Source organism: Hylaeus volcanicus, chromosome 5, assembly GCF_026283585.1.
Source record: "Hylaeus volcanicus isolate JK05 chromosome 5, UHH_iyHylVolc1.0_haploid, whole genome shotgun sequence".
In the NCBI taxonomy this organism is placed as follows: Eukaryota; Metazoa; Arthropoda; class Insecta; order Hymenoptera; family Colletidae; genus Hylaeus; species Hylaeus volcanicus.
In genome coordinates this window covers 26,524,729-26,542,168 of record NC_071980.1, presented here as the reverse complement: position 1 = coordinate 26,542,168, position 17,440 = coordinate 26,524,729, and the positions used below count along the sequence as shown (strand labels likewise).

General features: G+C 46.9%; 1 protein-coding gene and 1 long non-coding RNA gene across 2 annotated transcripts in view; one reads left to right on the top strand and one right to left on the bottom strand.

The window, feature by feature from the left end:
- LOC128877261 (uncharacterized) overlaps positions 1 to 17,440 on the bottom strand; it is an 85,581-nt gene that overhangs the window by 1,278 nt on the left and 66,863 nt on the right. The gene's annotated exons all lie outside the window — the stretch shown is intronic.
- On the top strand, positions 999 to 17,163 carry LOC128877243 (nidogen-like). The gene is given in 23 exon segments (XM_054124387.1): positions 999 to 1,050; positions 1,053 to 1,092; positions 1,094 to 1,316; positions 7,614 to 7,892; positions 8,103 to 8,308; positions 8,373 to 8,464; positions 8,539 to 8,685; positions 9,155 to 9,388; positions 9,645 to 10,170; positions 10,261 to 10,427; positions 10,602 to 10,730; positions 10,808 to 10,900; positions 11,962 to 12,132; positions 12,532 to 12,669; positions 13,149 to 13,274; positions 13,398 to 13,526; positions 13,853 to 14,196; positions 14,807 to 15,147; positions 15,389 to 15,613; positions 15,755 to 15,930; positions 16,039 to 16,147; positions 16,372 to 16,490; positions 16,750 to 17,163. Coding segments are annotated over 23 exon segments (4,179 nt in total). The 5' UTR covers positions 999 to 1,013; the 3' UTR covers positions 16,878 to 17,163.

The following is a 17,440-nucleotide window of genomic DNA, read 5'->3' as shown; positions in this document are numbered from 1 at the left end:
AGAGTAACAATGATTTTCGTGGATGTTCGAGCCTCCTGGGTCTCTGGCACCGTGCCTGCGTTCATTTTTGGGGAGACGATGCGCCCTTGGAATCTTGAAAACTGGGGAATTTTCAGGTATTAATAAGAATTTTCTAGTACTAACGAGACCGCTGCCGGAATATTCCCTCGTAAATTACCGTACGAAATAAATTTTCATTGGAGGTGACTGCGGGGATTAGAATTGGAGAGACCAATAATCGTTCGGATCGTTCGATGTGGGCACGGAATGCAAAGTGGATCGACCTTGAAGCTCAATTGCACCGTTTGCCGATAAAACCTGATTATTGCCGCAATTAAATTAAAGAAGCGTACGGGTGAAAATTGTCTAATAATTCAAAGGCCTTGGCATTAGACGAGCCGAGAAGGTGCAATTGAGTCAATCGGCTCTCTACGCGCGCCGCCAACTCGTTTATATTACGCATAACAGATAAAAGATAAAACTCCTGGCGGAATAAAAATAGATGCAGCGTAACGTTCCCGCTGGTATTCCGTATTATTCCACAGGCACTATACTACAATACAATGACAATTAATCGTAACATTACTCAAATACGATGCAATTATCATATCGGTCTTAACGCTTTGGTGGTAGAGCAATCGGTTCGTCGAGCTTCATTCTCGATCTATCTTCGACAATTTTAAATAACCTTCTTTTTATAGAGTTTATCGAGTCCCAAACGCATATTCTAAACAGTAAACACTTCTTTAGCCAGCCCTCTGCTAGAGGCATGTCGATGTACCGTGATTTTTCTTTTTCAAAATTGCGTGCCCCCCACCCCCAAGGTATAATATTCTTTAATAGATGAGAAATAAATGAAGCGTACGCGAAAAGCAATCGTCCCGATACCCGCGCGTGCCCTTTCTCGAGGAACAGATGATCCAGCGGACCCAAGGGTGGGGGTTTCCGAGCTTGAAATTATCGGTGGTACCGAAGAGAGCAGAGGCCGATTCGTGGGTTCAAAAGAAGAGAGGATGAGCGGGCAAAGGCGATTAGGGGGCGGGCAAGACGACGGCTCGTAACCGCGCCGATCGACAGTAGCGTGAGGGCAGTCCGAGAGAATGACTCGTCGCGCGTGTTCCAGCGTCTTGCGGCTGGTGGCCGTCGTGGCCCTGCTCGTGCCCTTAGCCGCGGCGTTATCCAAGAGCGATTTGTACCCTTATTCGACACCGGGCGCCTCGGTCCTGCAAGCGGACAGCAATGGAATGCTCATGTCTGCGGAAACTGTCCTGAAGACACCCATCACTTTCTACGACAAAATCTACAACATCATATTCGTGAGTAAAACTCAATCGTTGCTCTACGACCGTCATTTGTCGAGACGTTAATAAACTGTCGAGTTAACCTAAGCGAAATAATTCAGGGGCCAATTTTACAAGAATAAAGACGATTCGTGCAGAATCCGCCGTGACCTATGCATGTCAACATTAATCATTGCGTCTTATTTGTCATTGGCTAAATTGGTCTATCTCGTGGTTCACTCGTACGGGTAGCGTGTCAGCTTCGATGCCGTTACGTTCGAATGTGTACACCGTGGATTTGGAGCTAACCTCATCAAGGATACTGGTATATACACTCGTGCACGTTTCGTTTATCGTTATTTATCGATACTTGACTATTTCGTGCCCTGTGTACAAAACTTTCTCGAGCACCGAAGAAAAATCACTGTTCAACGATCTTTCGGGCAACTCGTACGCGCGTGTTAATATTTGTTTGAGCAAAGAGAAAAACCAGGATGCAATTTCGGCGAGAAATAGTTATTTTTATCCACGACGGTCAGGAATCTGCATGGGACAGCGTTGGCCGGTAACCGGCGGTGGTTAATTTCGGTGCTCATAAAAATACACATGGAAACCGCGGAACAGTCGCGCTGGGGAGATTTGAACGTTACCGCGGCTCGTTTACTCTTCCAGCGCGCGAAACTGTAAACACGCGTCGCGCGTGCCGTTGTTTACACGTGACGCGGGAATAGGGAGCCACCTTCAACCGAGCGGTGGTTTATTTAACGTTTTAAATAAAGTAAACGTCGCGAGATGAAACGCGTTTGCTGCTCCCCTAACGTAAACTCGTCGTGTAAGTCTGCTCTCCTACCTAACAAGAAGACCCGACAACTCGAGAATTTAGAAAATATCGAACCATCGCAGAGTAGCTCCATAGAAAACGACTTTCTATTCGTGTCGTAATATGGATTAAGATTATATCAACGAATAAAATTTCTATATATTTAATGGTAAAATAACACACGATTCGATTTAAAATATAGCTATTTTAATACAGCTATAAAAATGTTCGTGTCTTGATCGAGTCGCGCGAAAAAGATCAAAGCGAGCCATGTTGGCGTGGCGGAGTAATCTTCTTCGTTAATATTAATTCGCGCCGAGCGAAGGAAAACCGCGGGGTGGGGGGGTGGGGGGGTGGGTAGGAGAAGATTCAGTCATCCCCTTAATTCGGCTCGTGGTCTAATCTGCCGTCATCTTCTGGCATGACACGAATTCATTGTCTGCGATGACGGTCAAACGGCCCCAGCCGGCGCGCAATCGCTTAATTGCACTTGGGTCGTCGCACGAGCTGTGTTTCTCGCGCTGTCGCGACGTGACAACTCGTCACCGAATGCAGAAAAAAAGAGGCGATAAAGTCTCGCTGTTCGCGAAGAGTTCTCGGTGAAAGGAGCAGACGCTCCGATCAGGGTTGGACAGTGATTACTTTGCGATTTCTTTCGTAATCGTCGCTGGCGATCATAAATCAGTGAACAGGAATTAGGACCGATATTTGGTAGCCCCCAAACAAATACCGTTCGTTACGCTATCCTCAAATTAGTAACGTAAATAGACATTTTGAAGCAAAATATTGATTTACACTTTCACAAAAGCTGAAGGTGTTGCGTCGGACAGTGGTAGCACGAATGAAAAAAAGCGGTTCGAGCGTGGAAAAAGCGGAAGAGATAAGATTTTCTTTGGTACTATCTGGCCTTGGCCGTGAGATTTTCGGGAAAACGGGCCACTGACGCGTAGATTATGCGCGAAAAGTGTTGAGTCATTGTACGCAAACACTAGTCAGATTAGAGGAGTCCTGCAGAACTCGGTGATCTCACTCGTTCCACGAACCGATTTGACGGCTAGCTAGCGTGAATGAACGTTGATTGCGGCTCAGATATCCGGGAGAATCTTCGTTCTAATTGATCCGAGCCAGCCAAGGTGCATGATCTCATGCGAGACAGCGTCATGTTTTCATTAAACGCGCCGCCGTAAAAAACTACGAGCACGCCGGGAAACACGCGACGAGGCCGAGCCAATTTACGTCCCGCGACTTCTGACTTCGAGGATCGTTCGCCTAACTTCAACCAGACGATCGTCGTTAACGCGATTAACGTGATTCGCTTTCGGTGATCTAATGCTCGCGTCCTTCGCCGTGCTACTTTAGATGCTATGCACGATAAAACCTCGATTTTCCGAACCGATGGATAGTTGCTATAACGAGAAGGCATAATCTGTCACGTACGCGTCGACTACGTACCCTGGCAGCTCCATTCATCGACACAGTTAATAACTCAATCGTCGAGCCAAATCATCGACGCCTCGTTAATGACGCGTGCGCGCGTTCGGATGTCGAGTTTGTGCACGTCGAACGGACGGGAGAGTAGAAAGTATCGCGTTAAAACAACATTAGTGTTTCGGTTAATAATAGCAGCGAGTCAAGTTTAGAGACAAGAGCTGTAAGAAAAATGAAAAGAAGCAACAAAGCCAGTCGTAGAAAAATAAAAATGAATCATTTGTAATGACGAATAATCGCGCAGGAATCGTTAAGAACTCGACGATCGATCGCGGAGATACGAGACGAGCATCCACGTATTCGAGCGTCTTCATTCATCAAGATCGCGTCCCGATAGTTCAGATTTGCAACGGAAACTTCCCCCTGATTCGTTTCACTCGACTGAAAGTTACGTTCCACCCGCATCAGATAAACGTTTAACGAGCCCCCGTTACGCAAACCACCAGAACCCACGATAAATCGGCGAGAGAAGCGGGAATTTCGAAACGACAATCCGCGTCTCGTTAATTAACCGGATAAACATGGGATTGATTCGCGTATTGTGAAAACTGACAAAGAAACCACGCACACTCACGAGAAACAAAACGTCAAGTTTGACGAAACTAGCAAACGGGTGGACCATTTGAAAAATATTAGACACGGGTTTAGTTCCCTTACGAGCAACGCGCAGTCGCGAATACCTGTTGGTTCTGCAACGATACCATCTGCTGAACGCGCGGTCATCGGAAACGCCACTGGATTCAACGCGTCTATCAAGAAGGACGGTAATACGACGGATGATTTACGGTGTAAACGCTGGTAATTAGCCTTGACGCTTTCCCACATTAGTTAACGGACGATATGTGGAAGACGGTTGCGAAATTCTGCACGTTTCGTCCAGATCGTTCGCGATGTCGTCGCGAGGGCCAATTATTAACTCGGCAGTTAATTAAATTAACCCTGTCCTTGTTCCTCCGAGTACTTCCAATAATTAACTCTTCTAAACGCACTCGATCGTGGTTTGGCACAATTAAAATAGGTTTCATTTCGTGGAAACGACCCAAAAATGTTGTCATGCAAAGCTCCTCGCCGATTTCGTGACAAACCGATTGACACAGATATACGCAGCGATATATCCGCGACAGTCTACTTGGAAGCTCTACCTACACGACAATCATCTCCATTCCGTCGGTTATCGTCGACGATTCGTAGTCATCAAAATGATTGCGGCCGATTACACGATTGCGTTAGCGCGTGCTAAAGCAAATTCCTTTTTTTCTTTTTCTTCAGCGACGCGGGCGAGCACAGTCGAATGTCGCGTGGCATAGAGAATTCAATGAACGTAGAGGTGGAGAAAATTTTATTTAAACATATCTTCCCGCAAAAGTCGCTAATCAGTTGACGATGTTTTTGCGATAAAAATGTGTCCAAACGCAACCAGATTAGACTGATGCAATTATACGTTCTTCGAACCTCCCATAAAAAAAGAGGCTTATAATAACTTCTGATTAAAGATACGACTCGGTTGTAAGCAATTTGTTGAACAGATAACGCGTTAAATGTTGGTTATCTCGCACCGTTATTCGACATTTCTATCTAGACGAAGATTTTTCGCATCTCTGAATGAGCGCGACTGGCTTCACGAAACGTCGACGCAGTGGGGGGACGGTCGAATCTCGTTATCCCTGCAAAGTGTCCCGTGAAATGATCGAGTTTTGAAGTTTAAATGAGCACAAAGTTGGTATTTAACGCAGTCGCGCGGGGAACCGTTGTTGTTCACCTGGGTAATTGAAGCTCTCGAGGCCCGCGGTTTTCAAGCGGCTGCGAAATCTCCTTTCGTCTCTAATTTCTTTGGAAATTGGAGGGGAACCGAGTTACCTTTTGTTTTGCTCGTCAAAGCTCTTTTTCCGGTAATCTGAATAATCGCAACGGGTCGATGAAAAACTTCCTCCAGGCCCACATCTTTTTGCAAAAAATCGCCAAATTATACTTGTCACGCGTTTAGTTGTCACATGCAGCGATGCTTCCCTGTTTTTCGAACGCAACCAGTTCGATAAATATTCACGAGATATCATTCCCTTGGATGATATCAGGGGCGCGAACCTCGTTATTTCATTAACAACTCATCGACTTAATTGAATTATTACTTAGCATTTTAGGTATTCTCCCCCTTTTAACCTCTTTAATCCTGTGCCATGATTACGTGTTTCCAAGTTATCTTGATTCGACTGAAATTGAATAATTTAGGCTTGGGGTCGCTCGAAGATCCCACGTGGTGCTTTACAGATTTAACGCATCGTACACCGACGAGAATGAGCAGAATTTTTAATAGTACTCGAGATCAAATTGTGCGCAAACGTTACGATGTTTGAACGTCGATGGTTTTTATTTATGAATCGCTGGGTATAATCATCGACATCAGGAAGAGAATCGTCTCGCGGGATAGATTCCACGTACTGCTTCCCAGTCGATCCTATCTATTTTCATCGTTTTCTCCACGTCGCCGTTTACCACGGATTTCGTGTGTGCGTGTGTGTCATCGGCTCAGCTTCGACCTACGACCCCTGCGATAGCCCCGCTCCGAAGATAGGCGAGACACGAACGCGTTCGCTAGTCGAGGAAACTCGACATTGTGTCAAAACGTCCGCGTGAAACAGGATTTCCCGTTCGATGACTACTTTCGAGCAATCGCGAGCCTGTATCGATTTATCGATCGCCGCGACGTGCTTCGTATTATGCGAATTTCAACGAGGCGAACCGATGCAAGATATTGTAAAAAAAAAAGGAAATTAAATCAACGAAGATGGAAATCGTTTAAAAATTGATCGTATGTCGAGCGATAACTAAATATTTTTGTTAAATTGATAACAAGAATCCTAGGTTTGAGAAACACTGATTCGAGCGATGTGAAAGTTCTGCTTCGCTGTACCACACGTTTGGTACAAGAGCAACGTTGATAGTTAAAGCGCGCGATGATGAATCTAACGGCAGGTCAGCAACGCCGGAGTATCATTGCTCCGTCGGTTTAATTCGTGTCAATTCGCGTGACCGGGTCGCTCGTTTAACGATACGCGGCCTGGGTGTTGAATTCGTCGCGGCGCCCGTGATATCAGCGTCACGTGAAAACAATACGAGCGTCGAACTGTTGGCGCGAACTTCGAGTTACGCGCGCGCTATTAGCGGCGTTTAGAAACCGGGACGTGAGAATCGAGCGAAACGAGACCGGAATTCGGTTGTCGCGTTAAACTTCGCCAGTTACCGGACACAGTTGCTCTCCCGGTCTGGAAAACAGCGAGTAGGTAGCCCCTCTATTTTGATAAAGTTGTCTTACAACGTTTGGCGTCTGTAATTCCCACTCAACGTCTTCCGGCCCAGGGTTTTCTTAATCAACGGTACAAACGTACAAGCCATTAAAGAACCCTTTAAAAGATTCTAAAGCGGACCATGGGGCTCCAAAGCGAGAGCTCGACTCGTAACGCTTCGTTAACGCGACTTCAATTTCCATTTTCAATCTCCGTCGAGACGAAAATATGCGACGAGAGAGATTGGTCCAGACGGGAGCGTAGACTGGAACATTCGCGGCGAGCAAAAATAGTCTTTCCACGGAGTTTTAATTTCGTCCCGTTAATGACGAGAAACATTTCCCTGGCTGAGGGGACAGCTGCTCCCGCGGCGAATGTGGAGCAACGCGCGCGCCTTTTAGTTTAGACAATCGACGAAACGACGCAAACAAAATCGCTACCGACTACGTATCAAATGATAGACAGACTAGAACGAAATGAAGTATACGAATAAAAGTATGACAGAACGGATTAGATCGAGATCAGCGTCTCGTGAGAATTTTATATTCGCATCTAACTGGATAACGAACGTTCCCAGTGCTTGATCTTCCTAAGATTCAGCAGATCAGCGATCTCATTCGAGTAATGGGGGTTTTAATTAAAGAGCCACGTTGAATATTCCAGAGGTTTTTCTTTCGACTCTTACTTTCGCGTAAAGAGCGACCAGGGATGAATGGCTAAAAGGGTTATCTGACCCCGTTCCAGGTAAACGGAAACGGCGTCCTCTCTTTCACCAGAGCGATGCAGAGGTTCTTCAATATCGCGTTCCCGCTAGACGATCCGGTTATCGCGCCGCTCTACACCCACGTCGACACCAGAGGATCCGGAAGGGTCTATTACGGCGAAACGGATTCTCCTGACGTTCTAGCCAGAGCTGGAGCGATGGTTCGTGGCGCGTTCAGGGACGCCGCTGGCTTCGCGCCCACTCACGTGTTCCTCGCTACCTGGCTGGACGTTGGCTACTACAACGAGGGAAGCGACAAAGTAAGAAGAACGAACAGAATTCAATTCGAACAATAGGAGATGACGAATACAATGGATGTATAGGAATTCATTCGTCACCCGAACGTGAAATATTGAATTCCACTATTTAAAGAATTCGTAGACAATAGCGCTTGCTTCGAGTCAGTCAAGGTGTAGTCCCTTAATTATCGCGACGTTAGTGGAATTCCTGATGACGCTGCTTCTCCGTAGGTGAACACGTACCAGGTGGCGATCGCTTCGAACGGCACGCATTCCTACGTGGAGTTGCTGTACCCGGATAATGGGATACAGTGGATTCAAGGCGAATCGCACCCCAGCGGTCTACCGGACGCCAAGGCGCAAGCTGGATTTATGAGCGAGGGAAGAATGTACACCTTGAAGGGATCCGGGACGGATCAAATACAGAACGTCGATAAGTGAGTCGGAAGATTAGTCCTTGATAATTGGCGCAGCAGGATCGTAAGAACGTTTGCTTTCCAGGTGGTCCAATGTAAATAGACCGGGACAGTGGGTGTTCCAAGTCGGACCAACCTCCGATGATCAGGACATCATGGTACCTGATAATATCGAGGGTAAGTTATTTCAGGATAAAACAAATTTTCATGGCTATTTCGGGATAGTCTACCATGGATTCTTTATTGTTTAGACGTCAACACGGCGAAACAGGCTGCCAGCTGTAGAACAGGGGCAACGACTTGCCACAGCAAAGCAACGTGCGTCGACTACGAGGTCGGTTTCTGCTGCCACTGCAAGCAAGGATTCTTCGGGAATGGCAAATCCTGTCAACCGAACGGTAAGAAACGTCGACGGTGTCGCGAAACTTAAGAGCCCTCTAATTATCCAAGAATCGCGACCCTTTCCGGTGGCCGCGGAACGTAAAAATTCGCTGCCAAAGGGTCTCCTGGTGCTTTCACGACTTTAACCAGCCCCTTTGAGAGTCGTCGCTCTCTGATCTATTCATAGTTGACGAAAAGTGTCCATCTGGTACTTCGATGGCTTCGTAAAAGACCAAATTTGCGAGATGAGCGTCGTACATCTCTTTACGCGACGTCGAAGACCTAAACGAATATTACAAGCTTCTAACAGCGAATACGGTAATCTCAGAGAGGAAAATTCGGTTAGTCCGAAGACTACTTTTCAAGTAGATATTTCAAAACGAATGACACGCTAGCGCGGATCCTTAGAGTAAATGTTTTATACCTTCGAGGGATTGGTTAAAATAATTGGGAGGAAAATGTTGATGGTTCGTAAAAAATTTACAGACATTCCTCTTCGCGTAATTGGACGCATTTCCGGGACGATAAATGGCATCGAGTTCCCGTCGAGGGATCTGCAGTGTTACGTGCAAACGAAGGATGGAAGGACGTACACGGCTCTGTCGAGGGTGCCCGAGGAAATCGGCGCCAGTTTCCAGCTGCTCGGCAATCTGGGCGGGGTGATTGGCTGGCTGTTCGCTAAACCGGTTGGCGAAACGAAGAACGGATATCAGTTGACAGGTACCAGGGGATGATTGTTAGCCTCCCTTTTAACGATTCTTCGATTTTCTATCAATCACCGATGCCAGTTCGTAATTAGTCAATTATCAGTCTTCTTCGTTAACAAACTAACAAACGTCGCGATGAACATCGAGCGCGCGATGTTCATCGCGACGTTTGTTAGTTTTATTCGACGCTTGTCTCTTGGTCGTTAATCGGTGATCGACCGGAACAACCGAAAATTACAAAAATTATATCTCGTACGCGATGGACTTAGGTGGCCTGTTCAATCACACGACGGAAGTGACGTTCCCAGCGACGGGAGAGAAGGTGACGATACGAAGCAATTACCTCGGGCTGGACGTCTTCGGGCAACTGAAAATGGAATCAGAAATCACGGGTACACTACCGTCGTTGAAATCGACGGCTCGAGTAGATTATGGCGACTACGACGAACTTTACACCAGAGCACAAGCCGGAGTGATTCGCGCGCGTAGCGAAAGAATTTGCAAGGTGAACGATGGAAGCGAAGAACGGGATATGAGCTTCACGCAGGATCAGACGATCGTCTATCAGGAGTGCCCGTATTTGTCCGTCGATCCTGAAGACGACACCACGCGACTCAAGTACTTCAGAGGTGTCACGACTTACGAAGCCACCGAAGGAATCATACGTTTCGCCGTCAACACGAAAGTCGCGCCTCTAGATGAGGAGGATCCTTGCATTCAAGGAAGGGAGACTTGTACCGATCACAGCAGCTGTGTCGTCGAAGGAGACGATTTTAAATGCGTTTGTAATCCAGGGTAAGCACCTGATCTTCGCGGAATTTACCAATCATTATCTTAGCACGATATTTCAGAACTTAACAGTCACTTGCTTATCGTTATGTACAGATATCAATATTTATACGAAGAGGATGGCAGCGCAATTTGCGTAGACGTGAACGAGTGCACCGCCGGCAATCACATGTGCTCTCCGGACGCACAGTGCATCAATCAAGAGGGTGCACACACCTGCCAATGCAGACCTGGCTTCTCCGGAGATGGTCGCGTTTGCGAGAGTAAGTTTATCGATAAAAGATATCGTCGACGAAATTACCATGCCTTGATAATCGCGTACCAACGTCGAGCCAGCGTTCAAACGAGATGAAAATCGATAGTCGGACAACTGGCTCGCGCGGATGGTTTGCTTTACTCGTTGCCAGTAACCGATGCATCCTCTGTTGAAAATGTAGGACTTGCCACGTGCGAGGAGACGCGTTGCGGTAATTACGAGCAATGCGTGATGGTCGAAGGGATGCCCAGGTGCAGCTGCATGCCAGGTTTCGAAGACACCGAACAGGGTTGCTACCCCTTGCAACGTGGTATAGGAATTTACAAATTTTTCAGTAAAATATTTTACGAGTCGATGTCGCGACAGTTATCTCGTAATTTCTCGCAGGTTCCTGCGACGCCGAGGATAACTGCTCGCCCAATGGATTCTGCAGTTTCGACGGGGAGAAGCATGTCTGCATCTGTCTACCAGGTTATCTTGGTAAGCTCGCGTAGGAATTAGCTGTACCGAGTAAGCTGCGTGATAATATTATTGTATCGTTGGGTAAACGATGTTGATAAACAGAGATTTTGGTCCAAACATGTTGTTCATTTTTGTTCAAGTTTGGATCATAATTTATCGACTGTCCCGTGGAATATAAAAATCTTGAATTCTTTAACACAAGAGGAAGGATCGGTAAAACCCCTGAGTAAGACTCTTTCCCCTACGCGAATGTGGTACTCCCCAACAAATTTCTCTCAGGCTTGTAAAGCAAAAACAACTCAAGGGTGGCTAATGGAACAATGTTCCCGAGTTCATTTCAGCCGAGGACTGAAATACTCTGGTACTCCAGATTTGAATCCACTCGAGCATAAATCGTGGTTAGAACTGGAGATCGCGACCTGTGAGAACGCTCATAAAAAGCTGAGTAGCTTGAAGAACGGTATGACAAATGTAACCTCCGAAATAACCTTTGAGACCGTGCGTGCCGTGGAAGCTAATTGACCGCATCGTTCCCGCGACAGCATCGCCGCAAGAAGTCGCAATTTTAAATGATACCGTTGGCCACCCCTTTTTCTTAACCCTCCGGTGCGTAAATTTTATTCTATTTTCCAACATGGAGTATGGTCCCGCCTTGAAATAGAATCATGGTAGGTTCGAAATCCCTGCAATAATTATTGCAATCGTCGCTAAACTTTCCCACAAACACCTGTTTCCCATTGGAAAGCAATTCTTGAACACTTCGCCGACTAGAATTGATTTCGGCCGACAGTTTAACAGAGCAAGCGCTACACTTAATACCATCCAGAATGGCGAACTTGCAAGTAACAAGTTTCACTGTGTCACGCTAAGTCTTCGTTTGGAGCCAGAAAGTTAGAAAAGGGACTCGGTGGAAACAATTCGTGCACATGTCTCGCGTTCAAATTGAATTACAATGGAGGTTGGCGATTGTGGCGAACGATTCGCGTAGAATCTCGTAGGAAAACCAGTATTACGAATCCGCGATCCATTGACGTGCTTTCGTAATCAGCTTCCGTTCTGATGATGGCAATCGTTTTCAGGCGATGGTTACACGTGCGCGCCGGAATCGGACGAGACCACAACGGACGGACCACCGAAACCACAGTGCTTGGAGGAGATGTGCTGGTGCCCCGGAGGTTGGGAATATCGAAACAACGAATGCATTCGCCAGGAAGTGGAGGATCCCAGAACCGCTCTCTACGATCGAGACTGTAAGTATTAAAGGTTCGGGCTAAATTTTTTCGACCTCGTCGGACAAAGTCTTGTTACACGTTACTTATTTCCATCGTTACAAGGGAATATAAACACGATCATTTGCACGAGGCAGATTTTCTCGTCGCGAATTTGAATTCTTACTCCGAGTTTCGATCGAATACAATTTACCGAACGAACATTGGACAGCAGAGTATTCGTACCGATATGAAAATACATACTTTTAAGAATTCAATTTCTCTCAAGGGTTTGACGCGAGCAAATGAAATTATGCATGACTAATCGCACGTAAAACATGATTCGAGTACGTCGATATAGCACGAAGTCATGACGCGAACCGAATAGAGATACGACGTTTACTAACCGCTTGCGACGAACGGTTGCATCGTGCGTTTTAGTATCGGCACGCCCGGTCCCGGAATGCTACGAAGACTACTGCATTTGTCCCTGGGGATACGATTACGACCGTACGGAGGAGATTTGCGTGCCTCGGCCTGGATACAACCACGAAACGATGGGCCCATCAGGAGTTCACTGTACGACACACCACGCTTCGCTTCTGCTAATTTGACCAATTAACAATTTTGCGGCACGGGCGTCACGCTTTGCGCACACTTTAATTAAGTTCACTACATTATATTCGATTTCTCCACTACACGATTGAATTTAATCGGCGGCGCGTCGATTGTCGCGTCATCGATTGCGTTGCATCGACGGGGAAAAAATGCGGAAATGGTTTTATCGGAAAACATCGCGTCCCTTTCTCTTCAATGGGGAAAAAATGAAATTCGCGATAGCTATTCGAACGAAGAGATAAAATAAAGGTATAAAGAAAATATAAAATGTACAAAGAGCGACGCGACAGTCCACGCATCGGGAAAGTCTTCTAACCGAAAGTCGTCTCTAAAATTCGATCGAAGATAATGCTTCACGTGGGCGCTTCATAAATTTCGGACGTGAGGTAATACGGCGTCACTGACCGACCGTTATCGTAATTGCGCACGCTTATGTACAGTATCGTGCAACGTGGTGAACAGGTGTCATCCCTACGCTCAGTGCATCTACGTGGCGAGCACCGCTAGCTACGAGTGTCGCTGCAACTCAGGCTTCGAGGGTGACGGTATGGAGTGCACGAAAACAGGTACGTTCACTTGCGTCTTGCTCCCCATTTCGCGATTCTCGAGTATTATTCGCCGTCCCACGTACGAGTGGAGACCGTACATCGATGACAAATCAATGAAAGAGGTGTGTTGTTCTGGCGCAGAGGTGTCCTGCTTGGACGTGGACATCTGCGATCCCAACGCTTCCTGCCAGCACGAGGAGCCGCCAAGTGTGGCCAAGTGCGTCTGCAATCCAGGATTCGAAGGCGACGGAACTACTTGCAGTCCCATCGGTCACATATTATGCTATTATTTTTCCTATTCGTCTTCTACGTTTTTGAACACACGAGCCTTTCACTCGCTGGTCGATCCACGCTCGCGATTCGTTGCATGTTCGCACGAGGAACGTCCCCTAACCGTATCGAATTTCGATTGTTCAAGGGAGTAGTTCGATCCCGAGAGCGTAAATTTAGGCTTGTTTGGCGCGCCGATAGAAAAGAAAATATATATAAAATTGGAAATCGATGCATCCGATACTTTTCCAACGTGCTCTTCAAACCGGACTTCCCCCTTGACAGTGCTATCGTTTGGCGCTACAACGTTTTTCTCTGGCCTGTAGACGAATGCAGCGGCGACGAGGATTGCTCGGAGAACGAACGGTGCTCTTACAATCCATCCAGCTCGCGGCACGAGTGCACTTGTAACCCTGAATTCAGCATGGTGGACGGTCGCTGCGTGGTGTCCGATTGCTCGACAAATCCATCCCAGTGTCACGTGAATGCGCGGTGCGTATCCGCTGGTGGCGGTGGTTACAAGTGCGTTTGCATCGACGGATACAACGGGGACGGGATTCGCCAATGTGTCGAGGATCATATCGGCTGCAACGTTCTCAATAACTGCGGCAGGAACGCGGTCTGCGGATACAACCAGACGTCCGCAAACTTCGGCTGCGTCTGCCAACCGGTATGTTCGTTGCATTCGAGGACTTAGACAGCGATGGTAGTATCGATTATCGACAGAATAATCCGAATCGATTAGGTCTGAGTTAAGTCCTCGTGGCGTTGCCGCGTAAATTCTGTATGCAGGGATCACGATAAGTTTAGCGTATGCTTGGGAAACGCATTTCAATAGTTTCCACGATCGATTTCCTTTACTGCATTAGAAACTGATAGAAGATATAAGGTATCGTCCCTTACGCAACGATGCACAAGCAGAAAGTAGATATAGACACAACGGCCAGACGCGAGCAGGCCGGCCGCGGTGCCCGCAGTAGAAACGGCCAGCGCGTGGTCAGACAGTGTATACCGCTTCGCGGGTGCAGCGAAGAGCGGAAATGGGCGGACTTTTATTGGACTAATGAATACCGACAGATGCTTTTTCCTATCTCTAAAACATCTGAAGCAGTAGTAGCTATACCCACACCAATCATTTATTTATACCTACACCAATTGTTTAAGAAACGGTATTTCGAGCGACTTTTCGTGACGAGCTTACCCGAAACGTGTGCAACAGATGCGCGTAAACGATCATTCGTGTCACAAGTAAAACATCAAGGAGTTCTGGATACTTTCAGGGCTTTTACGGCGATGGGTTGACGTGTCTGCCTCAATCGTCTTGCAGACACGATTCGACTCTTTGCTCGCCCGACGCGACTTGCGTGGCGGCCGGAGAGAATCAGTTCGCTTGTGTATGCAACGACGGTTACACGGGCGATGGAGCTGATTGCAAACCGCGGCCAAGACACGAATCGAACTTCCTGCTGGTTAACCAAGGAATGGCCACGCTCAGGATACCGTTGACACCGACGCGCGAGGCACCAGGGTTTCCAATTTACATAGCGTACACGCAAATGGCGATCGCGATCGACATCGATTGCCTGAACGGGAAGGCGTATTCCAGCGATATCACAGGTAGGTAATTAGATAGACTGTGAATTTCATGCATTTACGACGTGTTTACCTACGAATCATGTACTAAACGTAAACAGGGTACTAAACGTAAATGTAAACAGGGAAATCCGCAGTCTAGTTATTAATACTCAAAGTAGCATTCGCTGAATGGAAGTGCTATAAGCGTTAAACGTCTCGAAACGTTGGAAAGTCGAAGCTAAATCATCCCAAAGTCACAGTCTAGACAAAATTTACTTGGCAGGTAGTCGAATAATCGAGTTAAGTTATAACGGATCGATGGCGGAGACGTTCCTACCGAAAGTGAGCAGCCCCGAGGGACTCTCGGTCGATTGGGTTTCCAGAAATATTTTCTGGACCGACTCCGGCAAGACGACAGTAGAGGTCGCCAATCTCGATACGAAGAAACGTAAGGTCCTCGTTTCCGACGGACTGGTTAATCCCAGGGGTATAGCCGTTCACCCGTACAGGGGGTAAGTATTCCTCGGAAGAGTTCGTGGGAATCTTTTTAAAGAATTCGTACGGTTGGCTCCGATGAGGATAGCACCGAGGACTTGGATCTAACGATAACGTAAACAATAATCGTACAAGGTATGAAAATTTGGATGTTTCAGGAAGATATTCTGGTCGGATTGGAACCGTGCCGCGCCGAAATTGGAGTGGGCCAACGAGGACGGGACCGGCCGTGCAATCTTCCTTCAAGGGAATTACGTCAAGCTACCGAATTCATTAAGTATCGATTGGGCAACGGATGAGCTATGCTGGGCGGATGCCGGGACGTTCACGATAAGTAAATACAGACCTAGCATGAAATTTCACCGGTAATAGACGCCCCCGTGATCGTTGCGCTTAACTCGATAATCCCCCGCCGTTCCGTTTTTGTCAATAATCGTTTCAGACTGCATGGAGATCGATAGCAGGGATATCAAGGTGGTAGCCAACGAGCTCACTTATCCGTTCGGTTTGGCGATCTCGCAGCAGAATTACTACTGGACCGACTGGAAAACGTAAGTCGCTACGAAATCGCGCTCTGATCGCTCTTGTAAATTGTGTATGATGGAACGTAATATAAAATCGCATAAATAATGCTTGTTTTGACCACGATCGTGATTGTATTTTCGCGAAGTTCGAACATGAAATAGTAAGTGGGATAGTTGTAGCGAGCCACCAGAATCAAATAAAGCGGACAAACTCGAAGATACTTTAAATCATCCATTATTTACCGTCGCAGACACAAAATCGAGGTTGCCATGAAGAGCAGCGGGGACAGGAAGCCGACCATATCGATACCACCGGGCGGAAGCGGTAAATTATACGGAATAGTCGTCGTTCCTGAGTCATGTCCAAGAGGTAAATCAAGTTTTATGTCAGTGTTCGACGTGTCTTTCCGTAAAATTGATCATTCCTTTAAAACTGCATATTAGCGTGTCCCAGAAAGCATAGCGCAAATCGAAACTTCAATTTATTCTGCGGTCACCGCAACCAATCAGAATTTTAAAAAAAGTTTCACGCATCCACGTTTAATTTTATAGTCGTTTACGAATCACTTTTCATAATAAAAATGAATCGATCCCAATTAACTCGTCGATTACACGTTTGCCCGATACAGTGAGCAACGTCTGTCAATACGAGAACGGAAGGTGTAACAAGGACCAATTGTGTCTGCCGGACGGTCAGGGGAGCAGGACGTGCGTGTGCGCGGACGACGCGACAGGACCTTGCACCGACTCCCATTAAACGACGCAATCTGTCGTCAAAATCGAAGAACAGGCGACACGGAAGAACCTGTTCAACGCCCGATGGAGGAGGAAAATATGGTCCGACGGTCGCGCCCCGCCGATGTCAGGAGCCATCCGTTAGACCGCGTGTAAATTATAATATTATTCATGGTATGATTAGTTTGTCGACGACGTTTTCGAGTAATGCACCTTTTTGTATCTAATGTAACGACCGCAGCGCGAAGCTGGATGTACGGTGGTGCGGTTCTATTGACGCGTTATTTAATAAAAATCCAAGAAACATATCCCTCGTACCGTTTCCGTGCAATTTCTCGCGTCAAATTGTAGGGTGCTAATTTCTATAACGCCTACGAGATTGTTGCGATCGACCTACATGCAGGCACTCTTAGGCGTTGCGCGAGGGTTCTTCAGATTTCAAAGGAATAAATTGGATTCCCTTTGTCGCTGTGCAAGACTTCACAGAGAGTCGACTAACTTTGTACGAAAACGTCGTACTCTTTGTTCATGTTGGAATAATAGTAGTAACTTTTTCAGAATTTAATTCCACCTGATACTAATTCT